Source organism: Convolutriloba macropyga, chromosome 11, assembly GCF_964194025.1.
Source record: "Convolutriloba macropyga chromosome 11, txConMacr16.3, whole genome shotgun sequence".
Taxonomy (NCBI): Eukaryota; Metazoa; Xenacoelomorpha; order Acoela; family Convolutidae; genus Convolutriloba; species Convolutriloba macropyga.
In genome coordinates, this window is record NC_134478.1 from 29,260,578 (window position 1) to 29,283,134 (window position 22,557).

Genomic DNA, 22,557 nt, shown 5'->3' on the forward strand with positions numbered 1-22,557 from the left:
GGTCAAAATTCTGTTTAGAACTACGAGATCCAAAAAAACCAATTGATATGTGATCGGAAGTAAATTTACTGATCGAAGACAATCATTGTATTCTTTATCAGTAAAATGACTGTTTGATTGTATCCATTTTAAACTTTTTCTCTGAAGCCTTTCCATTTGCCTGACGATAGTTTTACTGGCATACCAAACGTTTGATCCGTAAAACAAGATCGATATTATGTAAGTTTTGACTAGGTTGCATTTGACTGACAATTTTGTTTCACTTGGAATTGTTCTCTTTAGATAAGCAAGCTTCTGATTTGCTTTTTGTAGAACAAAAGTTAAGTGATGACCCCATGATAAATTTTTGGAAAAATATATGCCCAAGTCTTTGAAGTGTGTTTCCTGTGAGATGGCTCCATTGCTGGGAAGACGCAAAATTTGCTTGTTTTTATTTTTACGTAATGAAAATTGCACGTTTTTAAACTTATCGAAAATGAAGTTTAACCGATTCTCCTTGCTCCAAACAATAGCATTTTCAATATCTTTTTCCAGCTGTATTTTACTGTCTACAGTGCTGACGATTTATGTGTCATCCGCGTATAAATAGCACTCATTGACAATTATTTCGGGTAGGTCATATATATAAACGGGAAAAAGAAACACTGCAAAAATTGACCCTTGATGCCCACCGCTGGTGATTGGTCGAAAGTCCGATTTTGATTCACCGCCAATCTTACATAATTTCGTGGTTTTTTAGCATTGACACCACGGCCCGAGAGCCTTTCGCTTGTCGCACTGTGCTAGATATTATTTTCTCCTCTATGAAGCACTTCAATGGTGTTTTGGGAATCTATCTTTCATTTCTACTTTTCCTGTTCGCAGAGCAAAGAAGTCAACAAAACAGTCGAACTTCTGATGGATGTAAGGTTGTGGATTCTTCTGCTTTTCCTCTTTCTTCCACTTTTAATTCCGCCCAAAAGTCCACCAGATACATTCCCACGTGTGAGCGGATTGAACAGCAGGAGATAACATGTATCCTTTCACCAGCCAATAGCAGCGCGTGTAGTAGTCGCGAGTCATGCGACGCATCATGTCCAGGTAAGTTAACCAATGATTGGTTGACAAATTTGCAAACAGGCTAATAAATAAACTTCTCAGCGCGAGTTCGTTTCTAACGTAAATTTCATCCTCTTCACTCTCTAAAATTTTCTCATATGTTATTACACAGTTTTCTGTGTAAAAATTGACACATGATAATATTTTGTGACATGTAACGTGACAACTAAGGTAAATTAAACGAGAAATAGCGTGATAGTGGTTTTGTTGGGGGATTTGCATGGAAAAAATGAGATTAAGCCCTATAAAAAATTATTTATATCTACATTATTTCCCATATGTAACTGAAGACTTTTATCGTGTATCAACTACAGGCGATTGTTGCGTTGATAAAAGTGTCATATCGGAAGTCAGAAAAACATAAATTATTTTAAAAAAATTAAACTATTTTAAACAAAGAGAGCATTGATAAAAAAAATTAGAATGATTACAAAGGATAATCCTTGGTTCGAAAGAGAAGCTGGAACCAATTATGAACAAAAAACGCAAACAAAACGGAAAAGTTGGGGATACGTCTAGGATTAGAAATTTGGTTTGAAAAAAAACGAAACTTTGCTTAGCAAAATAAGATAAATAAAACTGAAGACTTATAAAAATACAGGGAAACATGCAAAAAAGTTAAAGCTGCATGTATTTTAGCTAAAAGAAGTTTTTACGAACAAAGGATGAGATAAGAAACAAATATAAGGTCCTTGTTCAAGCTTTTCAAAAACTATGTCAACTCATTTCAAGTGAACTAAAAGATAGTTTTCTTGAGCTCGGTCAATAGATGGCAGAGCAGCAGCACAAACGAAAAAAAGTATGTGAAGTTTGTTTAGAAATTTATTTGCTTTCAGACACCACCCCCACCAAAATTTATGAAACAACAAAAGGTCTGAATAACAAACAATCTGCTGCTGATATGTTCGAAATCATTAACGTAATACTGAAAACAGTAGATCACACGATCGTCTGCGAAACCTGATGTAATGTTCTCAACAAATGGTTTGGATCTTATTTTTTTCCTGAAAAACTGAAAACGGCTAAGGTGATACCTTTTTTGTAAGAAAATTGCGAAGCAAACTACACAAAAGTATCTTTTTTTGCCTGTAATTGGCAAAGTGTTTGAGCACTTCTTTTCAAGCGCATTACTTCATATATTAAAAATGTGAAGTTCTAAAACGAAATCAGTACGGGTTCAGAATTAAAAAAGTACTTTTGAAGCAGTTGCCCGAATGTTAGAATTTTTCGATATAACAAAAAAAATAATCTTCATGTTGTGTGTTTCTTGATCTTAGTAAAGTCTTTAATACTGTTGAACATGAGATATTACAAAGAAAACCGTTAAATTTGTACGAGAAATATCCAGAATTCGAGGTACAGTTCTCAGCGTTTTGAAATCATCCTTATGCAAAAAAAAGAACAATTGGGATTTTGGAATGGTTTTCAGAAGCAAGAGACATTAAAAATGGTGTCCATCAGGTGTCATTACTGAGACCAATTCTTTTTTAATTTATGATTGATATATCTTCCGCTTGTTTGCGAAAAGAGCAAAACAACCCTGTTTGCCAGTGATAGATCAAATTACCGCTCTCTCTAAAGAAAGACACCAGAACGCTCCACAAGATCTCCATAAAGTTTGTGACTGGATGAACAAAAGGCAGCTGAATGCTAATAATGAAAAATGTAGGTTCTATTAAAGCAACTCGAAAAGCTTAAGGCGTCTATAAAAACTGAAAAATTTGTAATAAAAATACAGAAAAGATGACATAATTAAGTATTTTTCTGGACCAAAAATTTTCTTTTGCAGAACATAGAAAAAGAGAAAATGAAATTCAAACATTATTCAAGTAACAAATTATCTTTACTGTTTCAAAACAATTTTCATTTGTGCAACACTTGTACTCCTGTACAAAATTTATATATAGCCAATTCTGCGATATGGAGTCTTAGTTTATTGCACTGCAAAAATGACTGTACTTATAAAATTAATTCGGTCTCAAAGTCTGACCTTAAGAATTGTTTTTGATTTTCAAAAAAGTGAAAGCATTTCGAAGTTCAAAGAAAACCTAAAAATTTCAAACGCATCTGATTTTTCCTCTAGGAAATTGTAAAGGTGCTTTCCAAGGTTCTTAGAAAAAACTCGCCACAATGTTTTATGAAAAATGGGATTAATAAATTTGAATAAGAAAAACTGTTAATTTTTAAGTGAAGAATTTGGAAAAACTGAATTGAAGAACTTGAAGCAAAATCAACAACAAACACTTAAAAAATTTTGGTAACCCGAGTGCGCAGGATCTTCATTTCTTTTTAACTAAAACTGGATTATACCATACCAATATAGAATCTGAATATTTAGTGTGGAGGTTTTACCCTATTCACAATTCTTCAATTGTTCCTAGAATCTATCTTTAGAGAAAACTACTGGACTGGATAGTAACTTCACAAACCTACTACTCTTAACTAGACTAAAGGGTTATACCAGGCCCTCCGTTCAAGTCCTAAAGAAAGTATTTTCAGGCGCTATAGAACTGTAGTCAATTGGCAATAATCATGATGATATTAGAATATGTTTGTAATGCTTCTCTATGTTTTATGATATTTTAGCTTCTAAGAAGTAATTTACCAAATGAAATATATTGGTGACTCTAAGATTGAGAATTATACCAGGTCCTCATTTCATTTGCTAATTAATCGATCAACCAATATACTTAAAACAAATAGTAGATGACGTGAAGAGCTCGTCGGTGTTCACTCCACAACCCAACCAGACGAGTATTAACCAACTTGATAGAACTTTAAGACATTTCCCATCATGTACTTCAGGTTACTGCAGACCGTTTTAATTTTCTACTTTGTTCACCATTCCATACTACATGGGTTAACTTAACTTGCCAAGTCTTGTACGAGCAGGCAGGCCTACCCTCAGAGTGGCTTCACTATGCGGTCTCCTAGAAGGAGCTTGGCCGATTAATACTCTCAGAAATCACTCGTCTTGATGTTGTCCGGGATTCGATGCTGTCCTCCAGTTCGTTAACCTAACTTAACCTAATTATTGATTGGTTGATCACTAATTTACTAGTCACCAAACTAATTTAAATCCAATAAATTGAAGCTAGATTGAGCATGATTTCAGATCCTTAGAGATGTATTGTGAAGTTACTAAAGGTGTACAATTACACAGTTGATTAACAGAAAACCGAAAGAAACTATTAAGTTTTACCCAATCTTAATTATTACAAGGCTATGGTTCCTTCAGAACAAATAGTTACAAACGCCTATGAGTGCCAAGTATCGAAGCGTTTAGCAAATACCTACTAGATACCAGTTTAAGCTCTACTAAGTTATAAGAAAAGGTCTAAAAAGATAAAGTAGTGGAAAATTTGCTAAGTTAAAGTAACGAAAAGTATAGTTACCAGAGTATACTAGTTCAAACAATTATTACAATTTTCAGTACCACGACAGAGATCTGTTAACTCACTCGTCTAATAAAATTTACTACGCAATTCGGATTATCACGACAATACAATTATTTTCAGACTGCTTTTGGTTACACAACACGCATTACAACAATTATTCGCACAAACTGTTCTCTTGAAATTGGCTAAAATCGAGCCGTATATATACTGCTTATCTTTGTTTGGTTAAGATAGCTTAGTCCTATTTTTACCAAAAGTTCCTAATCTTTGTGTGAAAAATACCTTTTTGGGAAAAATCTTCAGAAGGTCATTCATGACTCTGATAACCTAGCCCCCCTAATTTGGGTTTCTAATCAAATATTATGTGGGTGAGAATTTTTGTGTTCAATCTATGATATAATCTTCATCAGAGTCAATATTTACTTATTCAACCGTTCTCATCAGTTTAAATTTCTTCACCATTATTAAATTTGTACAGGTTCAAATTTAGAATTCGCTTTTGTGTTGGGAATAATTCAAGGTCAGTATTAATTTGGTTCTTTTCCGCAAAAACGCTTAAGTTTAACTTTCCATTCCTACATCCCACCCATCTGGACTAAACTATTCTCCTGAATAGTACAACATAGTGAAATTAGAGTCTAAAGTAAAAGTATATAAATGCACCATCAACATATTTTGCGGTACAACAATTTTATTGGACTTGAGAGTCTTTTGGTTCGCATTCTCTCTACAAGATCAAGTCTTTCTTCGTATGAGTTGCTTTCCCAGCATCTCGGATTCGATCAATGGATGGACTCTCCATCGGATCTTTCTGTTTGTTCAAAATGTAAGGTTTCTCCACTTTCAAATGGGTTGCAAGCAGGAATCCACGCATCCATGATAAGGTTTTGGAAACGCCATTTGTTATGAAGTTAGAACAATTTAGGACTTCAATTTAGTCTGCTCTGTCATCAGTGGTCAACGTCGTGGTGTGTTGTTTTCTTCTCTGTGTATAGCATCTGGCTGTCGTCACGAACAGAAGGCTCCAGTGATCAGACGACAAGGCAGGGCGACTGGTCAGGTCAGCTTTATTTGGGCCTCCATCATGAAAGTAGAGTATTATAACTGATGTAAAATAGTGGACCAATCGAATGCCTCTACCGTCTCGACCACACTGAAGATGCGAGTTAATGCAAGGTTGATATAATATTGAATGGAAGTAAAGTTGATCCTCTGAACATGTTGCCTGTTTCCCTTTACTTTGTTCAAGGAAATCCGAAGTCAACTGTGTAAGTTCGTAGCCATGGTTGCAGATGAGGAAATGATGAGAGATTTTTATTGGAGAATGCATGTTCTTCTACAGTGGTACCGTTCGCTCAAATATAATCAAATGAAATTTAAGCATCTAATCAATTAGGTTGGTTACTGCGCCAATTGATTGAGTAATATTCTCTCCATATATTTAGAAAGAATACTACAGAGTTCTGCAAGAGGTCTTTTTTTGTACATCTAGCAAAACTGCAGAGGTTTTGCTATCTTATTTTTTTGTTACCAGTTGTTACCCCATTCTTTGAAAGAATTTTTATTTCCTAAATCGTTGCATTCGCGGAGTAATATCATCCAATTAAAAAGAACCCATTTTAATTTCGCTCGTGCTGTTTTTTTTCATTAAAACTCGCATTTATTAACAACGATGTTAAATTCTGGCAGATTAGAATAAATGGTTTAGTACTGGGAGGAAAAGTACTCTAATCAGTGTGGACAATGTTTGAATGCACCGCATACTGCTGATTTTTATCCACGTTTCAAAAGAATTTTAAAGTGATTTTGGAATCCCTTGTTAAATACCCAAGTAATCTAGTTTCTATTTTGCGGTTTGGGATTTTTTTTTCAGGTCGAATATTCGCTTCCAATTTTTTCGGAAAAGAGTTGCCTATTCGAGCTAAAAAAACTACACAAATCCAAAGAGTTGAACTGATTCCCTTGTCGCATTTCTCTCACCCTGCAACCGTCGCCAGTGCATAAAACCTAGGAGAAAAGAAAACAACTTCTATTATTAGGTTTGGTTTGGAGCATATTTTTTAAAAAAAGCAATAACTTCTTTGTTTCTTTCGGCAAACGAAACAATACCCTGATAGGCAAATTGCTCGAAAATTCTCAATTTTATTTTTTTTCGGTTTTTTAAACAATTCTCAATTGGTTTGTTAAGTTCCTGGATTTTGTTGTTGCTCAAAAGCATTTAAAGAAAACAAATTTCGTTTTGATTGCTTACGGTCCTTTCCTGAGAAAATCCTTCAAAAAATGATTAAAAAAAATTTCGTTTGTTTTGAATAAATGTAAGAGCAAAAATTAAAACGAATTAAAACAAAACGACAATTGAGCGACTAGATTTTCAACCAGCACCGAACAACAAATTTTAGGCAGTCTATTTTATGTTGCATTTTAGAAAGTTTCTATGAATAACTGAACGTCTGGTTTTCCAATTCTTTTGCTCTGGTCTCAACTTCGCCATGTAGCTTGGGCGCAACCTCTACTATAGTGGCCGATTTGCTTGCAGTTGCTGCAGCGCACTATTTTTCTTGCTGCTGATTGCTGCTGTTCAATTAGATTCTGTTGCTCTCACAGCAACCAGTGCATGTCCCCTCGAAGCTGCTGTTCTTCTTTGAGGTGTAGCTCTAGCATTCGTAAAAGATCCGTACTGCTGACGCTCTCATCTATGTGGTGGGTCGCGCCTAAGTCATCACAGCTTCCAGCATCTTGAGGCATGTTTGGAGTAGGATGGACAATGGCCGTAGTGCTCCACTTGTCCGAGTCGTCTTGGGCTTGCTTCATGGTGGAATCCATAGCTTTGCCTAGGGTTACAGATAATCCACTATAAGGCATCTCTCTCAGATGTTGACTGAGTTGTTCGTCTCTAAGTCCCTCCAAAAACAACCAGCTAGCGAGGCGATCCAGTTCTGGAGCGCTGATGTTTGGGTCCGTTTTCCGGCAAACTTTTACTGCCCTGTCTGCCCAGCTTGTCAAGCTCTCTCCCCTCCACTGGAAGGCTGGCGGGATTTTGGAGGTGGCATCTGACATCTCTGTTCTTTGTCCAGGTAGCTTCCTGTCTTTTGATTTATTTTTCATCCTCAGAATCCTTTTGGATTCCGATGGTGAATAGCCAATTAAAAAAAGTGTACGGGAAACGTAGTTCGTCAAGAATGAATGGTCAATAAAACTATCTTCTAATGAGACGAATCCCTCCGTGGTCGCCAATATAGAATCCGATTATTTAGGCTGGAGGTTTTACCCTATTCACAATTCCACAATCGCTCCTAGAATCTATCTTTAGAGAAAACTACTTGACTGGATAGTATTTTCACAAACCTACTACTCTTAACTAGACTAAAGGGTTATACCAGGCCCTCCGTTCAAGTCCTAAAAAAAGTATTTTCAGGCGCTATAGAACTGTAGTCAATTGCCAATAATAATGATGATATTAGAATATGTTTGTAATGCTTCTCTATGTTGTATGATATTTTAGCTTCTAAGAAGTAATTTACCAAATGAAATATATTGGTGACTCTAAGATACCAGGTCCTCATTTCTCTTTCTAATTAATCGATTAGAAAGAGAAATTTCTCTTTCTAATTAATCGCAGAATTATACCAGGTCCTCATTTCACGTTCTAATTAATCGATCAACCAATGTACTTAAAACAAATAGTAGATGACGTGAAGAGCTCGTCGGTGTTCACTCCACAACCCAACCAGACGAGTATTAACCAACTTGATAGAACTTTAAGACATTTCCCATCATGTACTTCAGGTTACTGCAGACCGTTTTAATTTTCTACTTTGTTCACCATTCCATACTACATGGGTTAACTTAACTTGCCAAGTCTTGTACGAGCAGGCAGGCCTACCCTCAGAGTGGCTTCACTATGCGGTCTCCTAGAAGGAGCTTGGCCGATTAATACTCTCAGAAATCACTCGTCTTGATGTTGTCCGGGATTCGATGCTGTCCTCCAGTTCGTTAACCTAACTTAACCTAATTATTGATTGGTTGATCACTAATTTACTAGTCACCAAACTAATTTAAATCCAATAAATTGAAGCTAGATTGAGCATGATTTCAGACCCTTAGAGATGTATTGTGAAGTTACTAAAGGTGTACAATTACACAGTTGATTAACAGAAAACCGAAAGAAACTATTAAGTTTCACCCAATCTTAATTATTACAAGTCTATGGTTCCTTCAGAACAACTAGTTACAAATGCTTATGAGTGCCAAGTATCGCAGCGTTTAGCAAATACCTATTAGATACCAGTTTAAGCTCTACTAAGTTATAAGAAAAGGTCTAAAAAGAGAAAGTAAAGGAAAATTTGTAAGTTAATTTAACGAAAACTATAGTTACCAAGGTATACTAGTTCAAACAATTATTACAATTTTCAGTACCACGACAGAGATCTGTTAACTCACTCTTCTAATAAAATTTACTCCGCAATTCGGATTATCACGACAATACAATTATTTTCAGACTGCTTTTTGTTACACAACACGCAACACAACAACAATTATTCACACAAATTGTTCTTTTGAAATTGGCTAAAATCGAGCCGTATATATACTGCTTATCTATGTTTGGTTAAGATAGTTTAGTCCTATTTTGATCAAAACTCCCTAATCTTTGTGTGAAAAATACCTTTTTGGGAAAAGTCTTCAGAAGGTCATTCATGACTTTGATAACCTAGGCCCCTAATTTGGGTTTCTAATCCAATATTACGTGGGTAAGAATTTTGGTGTTCAATCTATGATCTAATTTTTATCAGAGTCAATATTTACTTATTCAACCGTTCTCATCAGTTTAAATTTCTTCAGCATTATTATTTTTGTACAGTTTCAAATTTAGAATTCGCTTTTGTGTTGGGAATAATTCAAGGTCAGTATTAATTTGGTTCTTTTCCGCAAAAACGCTTAAGTTTGACTTTCCATTCCTACACTTACAAAATTAATTCGGTCTCAAAGTCTTACCTTAGAAATTGTTTTTGATTTTCAAAAATTTGAAAGCATTTCGAAGTTGAAAGAAAACCTGAAAATTTCAAACGCATCTGAATTTTACCTCTAGGAAGTAGTAAAGGTGTTTTCCAAGGTTCTTAGAAAAGACTCGCCACAATGCTTTATGAAAAATGGGATTAAAAAATTTGAATAAGAAAAACTGTTAAATTTTAAGTGAAGAATTTGGAAAAACTGAATTGAAGAACTTGAAGCGAAATCAACAACAAACACTTAAAAAAAATTTGGTAACCCGAGTGCGCAGGATCTTCATTTCTTTTTACTAAAACTGGTCGTCATCATAACTAATAACTAAATGTTTAGTAAAGCAATTCTCCAACTTTTTTACACACTCTTCGGGATATTTACCTACAAGGAAAAACAATTCTGGCAAGGTCAGAAAATTAGCTTGTCAATTTACGCTGCATTTTGTTCAATGTTTTTGAAAAAAGACATCACTCGACAGGTTCCGACCTATTTGAAAATCTCTCAAGCGCTGTTGTACCAATGCAGTGTATTTTTTATACCGAGTTTGGAAATTCAAATATAATGTCTGCATATTTTACGCAAAAAATAGTTTATCAAAAGGCGGGATGTTTCGATATAGCATGTTTTGTTTTTCTGTTTTTTTTTATTTCGTACTGCTCTTCCCGTGCTGTATTTATCTTTGTTAATTTCCCTTTACGCAAATAAAACTTAAGTTCCTCTGAACAAATTATTATTTAGAACAACTCTTTCAAATACTCTTTCCGCGGTGGTTGAGTAATCTCACAGCTTCAGTTTCAAAATTCATTTTGAAAATGTTTGCCTATACAGAGATAAACAATGGACGATACAAACAAACATCTGCTTTTTCAACATTTTTGGTTTTGATCACGTGTTTGTGTCTCTGAGTTATGTTGCAATAAATGCATGCTTCTCTTTATTTGTATGTTTTTATGTGTACATGGTTGTTGACATCAAGGTGCCATAAACAATGTACCAATTTGTCAACATTGTCACGCTTCAATTTCACACACGTATCACGTCTCTTCTATTCAAAAGATAAATATTTTACTATTTTTTACTACAAATCACGCCATCTTGCTATTACATCACTTCGAAATTGTGAGTAGTTTTACACTAGGAGTTTTCGCAATGATAGTTCAATATTTATATGAGAAACTTACCATTTTGCGCGTGATTTGCCTGAAATTTAGCTGTTTTTTATCTGCAATGGATCATGTGTCCATTTTTACATGGAAAATTGTATAATATTACACGGGAGTGTTTTATAGTGAACAATTATAGTAACGTATAACGTAACTATACGAACAATTATAGTAACATATCGTTCGCTGTAAATAATGACTAGGATTTCTAAATTTTAGTGTTTAAATTTTTGAATAACAAATTCTTAAAATTATTTAAGATGTTTTTAGAAAATGCGCCCGAAAGTTACTGGAAGACCTGACCTTAAAATCAAAGGTTAAATCCGGACCATGACAATTTATCACAAAAAATCAAAAACTAACCATTTTAAAAATGTAAAATGTTCCATTTAATTTGAAGGTTACTGGAAAGTACATTGCGAGTTTCGCAAGTTTGACAACTTCATGAAACGTCTCTGCAGAGGTAAGTTGATTAATCTAAAAACGAAACAGAATGAGTTAAGGATGAGTATTAACATGATGATCACGTGCTCTGCTATCGGCAATGGGAATAGTTAATCGGGATAAAGCATGAACACCCTGAAAAATTTCTTGTGCTAACTGTTACATGCGTCTCATAATAATTTGCAACCGAATATAAAAAACTTGATTGATACTTTTATTCCCTTCATATTGTGTCAATGAATGTTTAATGACGGATCTCCTTATGCTATTTTATGCTTCTTTACATTTTATAACTACTGGTAAACATGCAAAGCTATTCATTATATTGTCCACAGAGCTTTATTGAACCAAAAATATTGTCCGTCCAGGGATTCCTTTCCTCCTGTAGATTGAAACGACATCCAATAAACACCAAGGGCAATCATTTTAATCATTTAGTGCTGGACGATGTGAATAACCAGAAGAGACGACCAACAAGTCTGCAGACAACAAATACTCAGAAGCCAGACAATCGAGGGGGCATAACCAAGCATCCTCCTAACCAGATCAACAACAGAAACCAGTTGAAGATAGACGTCGGAGAGCCGGATCGAAATAAAGGTAGACATTTGAATTTTTTATCTCGAAATTTTTTATGTATCTTGAAAATGTTAATGAAACTCAAATTAACAAAAAAAACTTCGTTATGTGCGTCGCGAATCCGAGTTTGAAACTACCAAACATATCACTAAAAGTAAATGTTCTGCTTATGGATACCAGACCAGTACCTTAACTTACTATTTGCAGACCACTTTGGCCCAGAAGAAAGTAAAACCCGCAGCAGTGGAGGTCTTCTCAAAGTCCAATCACAAGACAGAATGGGTCCGGATGATTCGGGAGTTCCTACATTGAAGTCACATCGTCCAAGACCAGAGTGTAAGTTATTAAACATGCAATCTTTCCTGCTTTCTCTGTGAACCTTAAAACTGGCACAGAAAATTCGTGAACAAAATTTACAACCTCCCAAAATTACTCTCCAAACCCTGAATATCTGTGTCCTCAGGAGCCTCCGTGAAGTGCACACTTAGATTCTATTAAAGCGGTTAGAGATCTACACCATTGCCTCTCGGCTTCATCAGTTTATTTTTGTGGACAAGTCAAATCGGACTCACCAAAAAAGTTATCAAGCGAAAAATCCCATTACTTACAAACTTGACCTGTAGAATGTCGGAAACGATTCGAAAACTCGTGCAAATAATTTTCAACCAACAAGGCCCAACATCAAAATATCAAATAGAACCATCGAAAACCAAAAGTATATTGGCTAACATTACTCTGAAAAAGTGCTGACAAAAATTTTGATGAATAATAATCGTGGAGAGGGGGGGGGGGGGGGGAGGGCTAGATGTCGCTGGGGAAGAGAAGATTAGTTGGGTGTGGGGGTATGGGTATGCGAGGGGGACTATGCGTACATTCTGAGGGAGCACTAGAGGGGGTTACTAGAGGCGCTGGGGAAGGGGGCACTACTAAGCTGTCAAAATTTTCGAAGCAAACTGTCTCACCTTCATCCTGTACGTTAGAATTAAACTAAAGGTCTCTAATTTTAGAGAACGGAAATCAACGCTCAGAAGCAGAAGTTAGCGTTCAAAAACAACAAAATCAAAGTTTAGGTTCAGGACAAATGTGTTTCGGCAAAAAATTTTCTGGAAAACCAATGCTCCTCTTCGAGCCGTAAAAGAAGCAAACGAGCGAAACAACTGCTGCAAGCTTTCTTTAATGGCAATTAAAAGCATTCTTCTTTCTTTTTCTAAATAAAATCGAGGTATAGGTAATGCAATCTAATTACTTTTATTGACTTATAACGTGGTGTTAAAATTTTTATGCTATTAAGTTTAAATTTCTAGGAATAGAGAGACAGTTTTGGAGAAAATTTTGCCGGATTAATATGACAAATAAGGTTTCAGTGCAAAATGTTTTTTCAAATAAAAGCATTGCGACGGATATATCGTAGGAATATTTGATCAGAAACATACTAGCAAATTAAGAGATCTTCCTCACAAGTCAATTTCCAAAAATATCTTGATTCAACGCAAGACGATACAAACTTAAAGCTCAAAATATTGAACAGTTTGGACGAATTGCTCTTGAACGACTGGCGTCTGTTTTTGTAGTATTTTTCAGGGGGTGGACGGAGAGGCTCGGCGAGGCTTTTGTGCGCTTGAATTGAAATTTTCCCCTCTTTTTGACTTTGTCATTTGACTTTTAATACTAATCTGCAGTCAATTGTATTGAGCTCCCAAAAAATTTTGAATTAATATTAAAATATATCAGTTTTTTATATGTATTTTGTCATTGTAATCTGAATGGAAAAGTTGGACTGGCAAAAGGATTGCATGCATAACGATTGATTGTGATACGATTGGAATTGACAGAACAAAACAATTGAAAAGAGAAGTTCTTTTTGTACAAAAAAAGTTTAAATTGCGCATTATTTTGATTTCATTTTATAGTTAGGCATACCGCTGTTGCTTATTGACAGAATACAGGAGGTACGGTTAGTATCAGTAAATTTTAAAGAAGGTAACTGAGACTTAAAGAAAACAAACTTCAAGTAGCAGGCATATCTAATTGGGTTCATCCCATTTTCATTTTTGATTTCGTTTTCCAATAATGACTCATCTTGCTGACATACTCTTTTGAGCAACTGATTCCTAAAAGGATTTTAAACATAATGAAGAGTGAGGCTGGCCTAGGGACAACACAGCAGCTTTCACGAACTTAAACAATGACCTCATTGAAAATTAGACCTATGACTGACTAGGAAATGATTTCGAAGAGATTTGAAAAAATCAAAATAAGCGATTAAAACTGTAAATGAAGGAAATGAATTGCCGAACAGGAATCCAAAATCACAGTTGAAAATTTGATTGTTTTGAAACACAGTTTTCTCACTCAAATTTGAAATTAGAGTGAAAAAATTTGACGCCGTAAAGCCACTCTCTCTTTCGCGCCACTTCTGGTGTGGGCGTGACCAAAATCACTATTCCAATTTGACTTTAAAAGCCATGAAAATGTTAAAACGGATCTTTACAAAAATTCAGCTGGAGAAAATTAACTATCTTGAGTGACATAAATAACCTGGTACGTAGTCACTAATCGCTATGAAAGAAGAATACATGAAAATTAGCTTGAAGAATGCATCTGAATAGAGAGAACGGAGGAAAGATTCTGATTCGATTTTTTTAACAAGATTCCTACACAACAATTGGCAAATGACTACAGTTAACTTTCATTCAACGACTAGCAAAATCTAACAAAAACGGTTCAGACAGAAAAAAACGGACTAAATCTAAAAATGGTACTCGCCGCAAAGTTTGCTAACAAAGTTATCAACAAAATGCTAAAAAGCTCCCTAAATTCTATTTGACAATTACTTCTTTAGCTTGATCAGTCAACAACTACATACCTGGACGAAATATTAAAGACCAAATAAGGAAAGCAAAAGACAAACAAACTGTCTAACGTCCGATGAATTACTCTCGAATGACAAGCGGATTTAATTAAGAGTTGGTGTAGCTCAGAAAACTTTTATATGTGCAAATAAACGCTAACCCCACAAGTATTTAAAAATCGAAAGTCTAGTATGCCACTATGCTACATTGGCCTAGATTTTTGTTCGCTCACAATCGTTTCTTTATTACCAACAAACTTTATTTCAGAAAGAGAGCAACTCAGATCTCTCAAAAATGAAGAACTCCAGCATGAACAGGTCAACCAAGGAGTCAATGGATGATCTCGAGCAAAACCGCAAAAACCGTCTAATGAAAATTGTCCATGAAAAAGGAACACAGCTTAACCATAAATGCTTCAGTCTTTGTTTGAGATGAACTTAAAAAACCTGATAGAATCTAGAAAATAGCATCATTTATTTAATTAAAAAGTGTCTTAGCTTTCAGCTTTCGCTCTTTTGTAGCAAGACCTATAGAGGAGCTCTATAGTCTAGATTGATCAAGAAAAAATTGAGCGAGAAACTCAAAATCAGAGGAAATAGACAAAAGAAAATTGCAATATCAAAACTTACCAAAATTCTCCAAAGACAGAAACAACTCAAAAATAAATTCAATCAAATCAGAATTCAAGGAAAACTGCTTGAACAAGAAGTTTTAAGCAGAAACTCTCTAAATGCGACAAAATAAGTGAGCAACAGCACAAAAACTGTTAGAAAATTGTCCAACAAAAGCTACATAAAAAAACGTACTATTACTAGTTTAGATAAAAGAAACATTTTTGACGGCAAAGGTTGGAATTAAAACTGCTTTTAAAAAGCCGAATGTGATAAAATAATGCGCTCGCTTAGCGATAATTTTTGACTGCAGAATTTGGTATTAAAACTAAAAAAAACTGCTGATTAAAAGCTGCACGTGATAAAATATTTTGCTTGGTTAGCGAAAATTGTTTGAGACCTACTTTTCTCGCTCTCTCAAAAATGAGGCTTTAACAGAAACCACTCTTTTCTCTCTGCTCTTCTTTTTTTTCAACAAATTTGAACTAAACACTTCGTTTTAACGCTTTTCACTTCCTGATTGCAAGACACTCCATCAATATTACCGATGAAAAAGACGTTCCACCAATACTCCTCTTCGAGCCGTACAAAAAGACAGCGCCCCGATGCAAATCAATTCTTTGAGCTGTTAAAAATAAGGCCGGTGTAATAGCTGGCTGAGAAGATGAGGGCGGCTATTAATAATCTTATTGAGTGACTTTGACGACAGTATACATTTTTTCAATATTCGGAGGCAAATTTGTTCAAAATCAAACGTTATTCGTTCACTTTTTACTGTTAAATAATTAAGCAAGATTCGTCATTAGTTTTACTGAAAAAAATGCTCCAAAAATTTTGTTCTCAAATGAATTATTGGGACGCTTCGGGGGGATCCTAAAAGTCGGTAAACTGTTTAACAGACCTCAACGAGATACCAAGGCGCGATTCATCAGAACGCAACCAACAGCCGGAACACGTTCATCAGTTTCTGCCTGGCATTGACTTTGAGGGAGATCCCGACGACTCAGACATTGACAATTACCAGATTCAACCTGAACAGCTCTCAGATGTTGAAGCTACACAGCAGGTACCAGAGCATGGGATCAATCAGGGTCCGATGAGAGAGTTGTTAGATTCACCCACTGAAGATGATGATGATGATGAGGATGAAGATGAAAATGACGGCAGCGACGCTATTGACGAAAATGAAGGTAATTCAGTTTATATTGATTCAAAGCTTCGTATCAATGTTGCATTTAACCTAATTTCGATTACGGGTAAATGTTTCTTTTTGCCAGCTGATTTGCATCATTTCAAAATTTGGATCTTATTATTTCCCAAGCCTAAGTGGACTTGTAATATTTAGACAACGTCACATTTGCTACGTGGTACGGGGCCCAAAAACAGATCAGATTTCAAAATTTTTAAAGAGCAATTTGAATTTTATTTGTTCAGTTCAAACTTCTGTTCGCAGTTTGTAGTCAAATTTCACCCATAAACATAATCGATTAAGACGGTCGGGGAAAGTGCTCTCAAACGATTGGCGAGCGGTTCGCTTCCTCACTCAGTAGCTAGCTTCGGCTTAGGCAGGCTCGATTAAGATTAATGGGGGGATTGACAGTTCAAGCTTATGGGTTTAATGGGGTGGACAAGCGAGGAGTGGTGGGGATCTAACTCTTAAGAACTGCCCTTCGCATATCATTCTCTAAAAGCACCGCGGGTTTTACCTGTTTGGCCCAATTTGGAGGATGAAAAGTCAAGTGGTCAGATGAAAAACAGTAATCAGAAGAAAAGTCAGTAGTACAAAAAATTGCATAAAAAGCCCAGCAGGACTATTAAAATTTCTACAAACTTCGTTTGAGAGCAATTAGTAATTATGATATCAAGTTCTAATAAGTCAGATCACGATTTCTGATAGCTACAAATCTCATTAATTGATTATTTGTCTGTCGTTCTGCTGTGGGATGCATGTGTCGCTTCTGAATTGTATAATCTTAAGTTTGTAATCATTCTGTATGCGTATGATCAAAACTGGCCAACTAGCCGAAGAGTGCACTGGTTAGAAGTCCCGGAATTCTCTCTCGAAGAGGCACTCTTTTGATACACTGAGAGGAGGTTCGTCATACTTTGCAAAGTTGCTGTCATCACCAGAGTGTTTTGTTTTCGGCAGATACGGTGGCGTCACCTGCAACGCATTTTGCTTCAAAGTCTTTTTTCCTGTACGGGGTAACAACCAACGGTGTTAGCTTTTGTTTTGGCTACCATTAGTTGAGTGGGGTGCTTTCAAAAGTATAAGATTTTAGGTTCAAAGTTGTTAGCTTCTTTTGAGAATTCATGTTTTAAATTTTTTTAATCTATTCATAAAGCCACAAAGCAAAATTTTTGAAACACTGTTCGGTATGAATGTGAAGTGCTTATCACAGCCTTACTTTTCTCTGATATATGGCAACGTAGTCAATCTTGTCAAAGAATTTGTGGTTTTTGATGTCCAATGATCCATTTTTCAAGACTCCATATCTTCTGGTTACGTCCACTTGAAGTAGATTCTTAATCAAGTCTTTCAGCTCCGACGAAAATTCGGGGGGAAATTTGTACTGAAAAAACAAAACAGAGCTGGCAAACATCTGGTGAATTGCTCTAAAAAGACTGGCGAGCGGTTGGCTTCGGTATAGCTTAACTTTGCTATAGGAAGGCTAGCTCAAGCTTTAATGAAAGTGGGGGGATGTGAGGGACCAGGAAAAGGGGTGGACCAGGGTTTGAACTGACTAGGGGGGAACTTGTTGGGAAAGAGAAGGTGCGTGTCCAAACCGCCAAAAAACAGCCCTATCATATTCTTTTATTCAGCTTTGGTTGATTGCAGACTTAGGGAACTGTAAAGCTCTAAGAGAGCTCCTCAGCGACTTAATGTTCTCCGGTATTAACCTGTTTATTCCATTTTCGCGGACGAAAAGTCAAATGTTCAACCATTTTTGCCTGCAATGAACAGTAAGACCAGAGAATTCGATTTATGTCACAGAGAAACCAAAAACCACGCAGAAAAATGGTTATCAGCTGCATCGATAAAACGAATAAAATAAAAAACCTTAGGAATTGCAACAAATGTTGGATTAGAGTAATTGAGAACCTAAGCGTTGTAAAAAGCAGAGGGAATTTGAGAGCGTTCTGTTGTTGATGTATTCAAGAGTGACCGCGCGGCGCTAGGTTACGGGTGGAACAATTTGCAGGGGGTTGGGACTGAGGGTGAAGTGAATGGGAGAGGGGTTGTGAGGGGGGGGGGGGTGGGTGATGTGGTGGGGTCTACTTTAAGAACCGTTTATGGGGCCTTAACACCATGAACTTATGTCTCCTAAACAGTTCCGTTGAAATGCATACGTAGAATCTAGTAAGCCTAAAGTCTCTAAGAGAACTTAATGCTCTCCACGCGTTACCTTTTAATCCCGTTTGTGAAGACTAAAAGTCAAAAGGGTAGAAGAAATTGCACGGAGAAGATGCAGAAAGTAAAACTAACTGAATTGACTTGAGTGGAAGGTACTTGGAAACGCCGTTGATTGATTGATTATGAAGTTGAACCACAACCATGTGATTAGCCAAATAATTTTTTTCGATCCTTCAGAAAAATATAAAAAGTTGGTGATATTGGAAGAATTGCTCTTAATTGTTAGGTGGTTAAAACACTCACGTGCACATTTTAAAATGCCGAAAGTCCGCAGTGCCAGAAATTAAAATGCCAGAAGTTCCTACTTAGCCGGAAGTTGACCTCCGTTGACTTTCGTTATTTTAAAACTTGCGACTTTTGTGTTTCAAGCATGGTTAGGTTACTCTGCAGAAGTCACTTCGAAATTCTGACTTAATATCTCGAACCGCTTCGCGGTTCTCAATAAACGCCAGAAGTTCTCAGTGACTTCAAGCAGAGTCAGGTAACCTTTACTTAGATTGTGAACTGCATTAATTGAATGACTGTGGCTCTTTGTGGTTCTCAAATATTGTTGCTAGAAATTGAAGATCTATCAGTGAGATCTCGAATAATATACAAAATGTTTAAATAGAATAAAAAACACATAGCCGGCAGTTTGCTGGAATAGCTGCAAAAGGAACTTGCGTGCCCTATAATACAGATAGAAACAAATACAAGATATAAGCTGAAAACTTTATCTACACCGCACGAAAAACTATTTAAAAAAACTTTCAGTGATTCATTAATAAGGCTTGTTACAAATCTTTTTAGCACAATTTTTTTTAGTCGGGACTTTTTTTTACACATATGAGTTCCTTTGCTTTTTAAGTATTTCAACTTAAACTTAAGTTTTAAAGTGCAGAAGTGATTTTATTGAGTTTGGCGAATCACTTATAATCTAAATCTAATCAAGCAAATGACCTAAAAATTTTTGCTAGAGTTCGCGCGCATAAACGCCGTTGGTGAGAAGAAGAAGTATTTCAGAAAAAGCGATTTTTCAGCTTCGTCGTTTGGACAAATTTAAAACAAAAATAAAGCGTCGGACGACGAAACAAAAAACAGCCGGAAGACTCCGAAACCGAAGTAAGGTAAGGTATCAGGTAAAACATATTATAAAAATGTTTTCCTGAAAAAGTTTCGGCTACAAAAGCAATTTTTGTACTAGATTGTCTGGTAAGATTTAAATGTATTCAACAGACGGGAAAACATAACGAACGATACATTTTTAAAACGGAGAAAAAAGAAAAATAACTTAAGGACAAAAGCAAAAACCTGTTTAATTTTTTTTATAACAATCACTAAAAGGCGTAAGTTCTCAACAATGGATTTAAACACAACATAAGAAAGAGTTCCTGCTTGTTCATTGAACACTCACATAAGACGCAAACGCACTAGAAATCACTTAAAACGTGCTACAATTAGAACTACAAAAAACCGCAGAATTGATTTATATTTGTTTAAAAATGTGTTGCCAAATCTTTTAAATGTGTTGCCACATCTTTTATTGTTTTCACCTAGTGACAATAACCCTTCAAACAACCCTAATTAAGCAATAGAAATTTTCTGAAAGCTGAGAAAACGGAGGGATTATGCAAAAATCTTAAAAATAAAAAAATTATGCAAAATTGCTTATTTTTTGCCTACTTTCTTCATCTACTTCAATTGATGTTAAGGAAACCAAAAAGCCACTTAAAGTGATCTAAAAATTAGTTTCAATCAAAAAAATTACCCTAGAAACATGAATAAGGACATGAAAATGGGCAAAAAAAAAACACAAAAAATCGACCAAAACGGTGAAATCACAAAAATAGATCAAGACTGCATATAAAACTCTAGTATAATACTGAAATGGTAAAAAACGCTCCCAGTCTTAGTTATTTATTAATATGGCATTGAAAACCGATTTTGCCCGAAAAAAATAAAGTAAACACTAATAAAGTAAACACTAAAAAACCGCTTCGAAAGAGCCGCTTGTGATCAAAATATTTGCTCGCACCGCAAAGTTTTTTTTTCATGCGTATACGTATATTACTCGCTTTCTCTCAAAACGCGGCATAACCAGAGAATCACTATTCCCTTTAATTAGTTCAACCGTTTGAACTAAACTCTTTGTTTTCACGTGCGGCATTGACTTTTAACTCCTGCTGAAATACACTCCATAAATTATCGATAAAAAAGGCGCTTCACCAATACTTCTCTTTGAGTGGTAAGAAGACCCAGGATCTACGGAATATAGCTACACTCAAATTACAGCTTCGTAGCTATAATGAAAGAAAAATTATGCAACATGAAATCTCGTTTTCAGAATCTTATACGAAATTGGATGGAAAAGATAATCAAAATTGTACCTTTCCTGCCACGATGAGTTCATACATTTGCATATGTTTGGGTGCCTCAAACGGTGGTTTCCCAGCTGCCATCTCGTACAGTAACACCCCAAATGACCACCAATCGATCCCAAAACCATAGCCCTGAATTAATTTTGCAGCTTCAGTTTGGTTCATTAAGAAAAGAACATGAAATGAAGATGAAAATAAAAAATAACTTGAAATGAAATTGAAAATAGTAAATTCGGTAAAATTTCATTATTCCAAATAAGGGATTGCAATCGCATTAAATTTGCGCTTTTGTAATTTAACTTCACGGAAATCATTGCCTAGAACGTAAAACAGATTAAAATGTAGATTTTTAAATGAAATTGAAAATGGAGTTGCATATTACTTAGCCTAGAGAAAGGTAGCAAAACCTAGCTTAGCCACGAATCACTTCGATATACAACCTCTTCTAAAAAGTCAATTTTTAAAATGTTGCTTGTTGCTCAGTAATTGTTGAGCCCAAAATGATATCATCGATTTCAAAACGTTTCAATTTTTTTAGCACATTATGTTTGAGAATACATTTAGATGTTGATGAATATGAATAAGAGTGGTTAATCTGAACTCGATTGTACCTTGCTAAGGATGATTTCGGGTGCCAGGTACTCTGGTGTCCCACACATAGTCCATGTCCTTCCCGATATCCTCTTACAGAAGCCAAAATCAGTCAGCTTCACGTACCCATGGTGGTCAATCAATAGGTTCTCTATTTTTCAATCGCAACTGCTTTCACTCTTGTTTTTTGTTTCGTTTTGAAAATTTTTACAGTTAATTGTTCAAAACGTTCTACCAGTCATTGGTTGAACTGAGCAAAAACCACCAAAATAGCAAAAATGCATTTCGGGGAAATTGTTTTCATCTGATGCTTTGCTTTCTCACAGTCTTGATTTATCCTAGAGAGACGAGACAGAAGCGGTGCGAAGAAAATTTTTGTGTTCCTGTAGCTAAGTATAACAATGCGCTTTGATTTTCCTACAATCTTTCCTGGTATAACCTCTGATGAGTCCCAAAACATTCCAAAGAGAAATGACAAAATTATTTGAGGTGGAAGCAATATCTAAATTATGATACTACTGCTATCCTTCTGGATGGGATCCATTAGAAAACCTTAATCAAAATTGAACCTCCCCTAAGTGAGGCAAAACCAAGATGAAGGAAACCATGTTTGGTTTGAATTCATTTTTATTAATATTATTATAGAGGCTACAAAAGATTTTTTGTCTCAATTCTAGGTTTAACATTCACGTACCAATTTGAAATATGTCAAAAGCGACCATTACCATTGATAGGATCTCTTGTAAAAACGGACAAAATCTCAAACAATGCATGTAAAATTGTTATCCGTACTATTAACTTTTTCTAATATTTGTGAATCGAAGCCGAATTTTTCATTTGTTTCTGTAGAGAGAATGGAAAAATGTGAGAGAGGAAGCAGTTGCCTGGTTTGAGGTCTCGATGGATGAGGTTTAAGTAGTGAAGATATTCGAATGCCATCAGCACCTGGCATCCGTAGAAACAGGTTCGGTGCTCACTAAGGCAGGGTTTTTAACAGATCAATTCCACAATAGTAGATTTTGTTCATAGATGAACTATCCAGCTAAGT

General features: G+C 35.6%; 2 protein-coding genes across 4 annotated transcripts in view; one reads left to right on the forward strand and one right to left on the reverse strand.

Annotated features, from left to right (window-relative positions):
- LOC142349091 (uncharacterized) overlaps positions 1-22,557 on the forward strand; it is a 174,316-nt gene that overhangs the window by 24,341 nt on the left and 127,418 nt on the right. Inside the window, exons 7-11 of the mRNA XM_075400504.1 lie at positions 865-1,080; positions 11,061-11,123; positions 11,543-11,704; positions 11,891-12,019; positions 16,046-16,336. Coding sequence (XP_075256619.1) covers positions 865-1,080; positions 11,061-11,123; positions 11,543-11,704; positions 11,891-12,019; positions 16,046-16,336 — 861 coding nt within the window. The remainder of the gene's footprint in view (positions 1-864; positions 1,081-11,060; positions 11,124-11,542; positions 11,705-11,890; positions 12,020-16,045; positions 16,337-22,557) is intronic.
- LOC142349680 (cAMP-dependent protein kinase catalytic subunit beta-like) overlaps positions 17,003-22,557 on the reverse strand; it is a 37,188-nt gene continuing 31,633 nt past the window's right edge. For all 3 annotated transcript variants that reach the window (XM_075401406.1, XM_075401405.1, XM_075401404.1), the window contains exons 8-12: positions 22,394-22,485; positions 21,530-21,660; positions 20,928-21,050; positions 17,555-17,719; positions 17,003-17,310 (exon numbers count right to left, since the gene is read on the reverse strand). In XM_075401406.1, the coding sequence (XP_075257521.1) occupies positions 17,185-17,310; positions 17,555-17,719; positions 20,928-21,050; positions 21,530-21,660; positions 22,394-22,485 (637 nt within the window). In that variant the 3' untranslated portion in view covers positions 17,003-17,184. The remainder of the gene's footprint in view (positions 17,311-17,554; positions 17,720-20,927; positions 21,051-21,529; positions 21,661-22,393; positions 22,486-22,557) is intronic.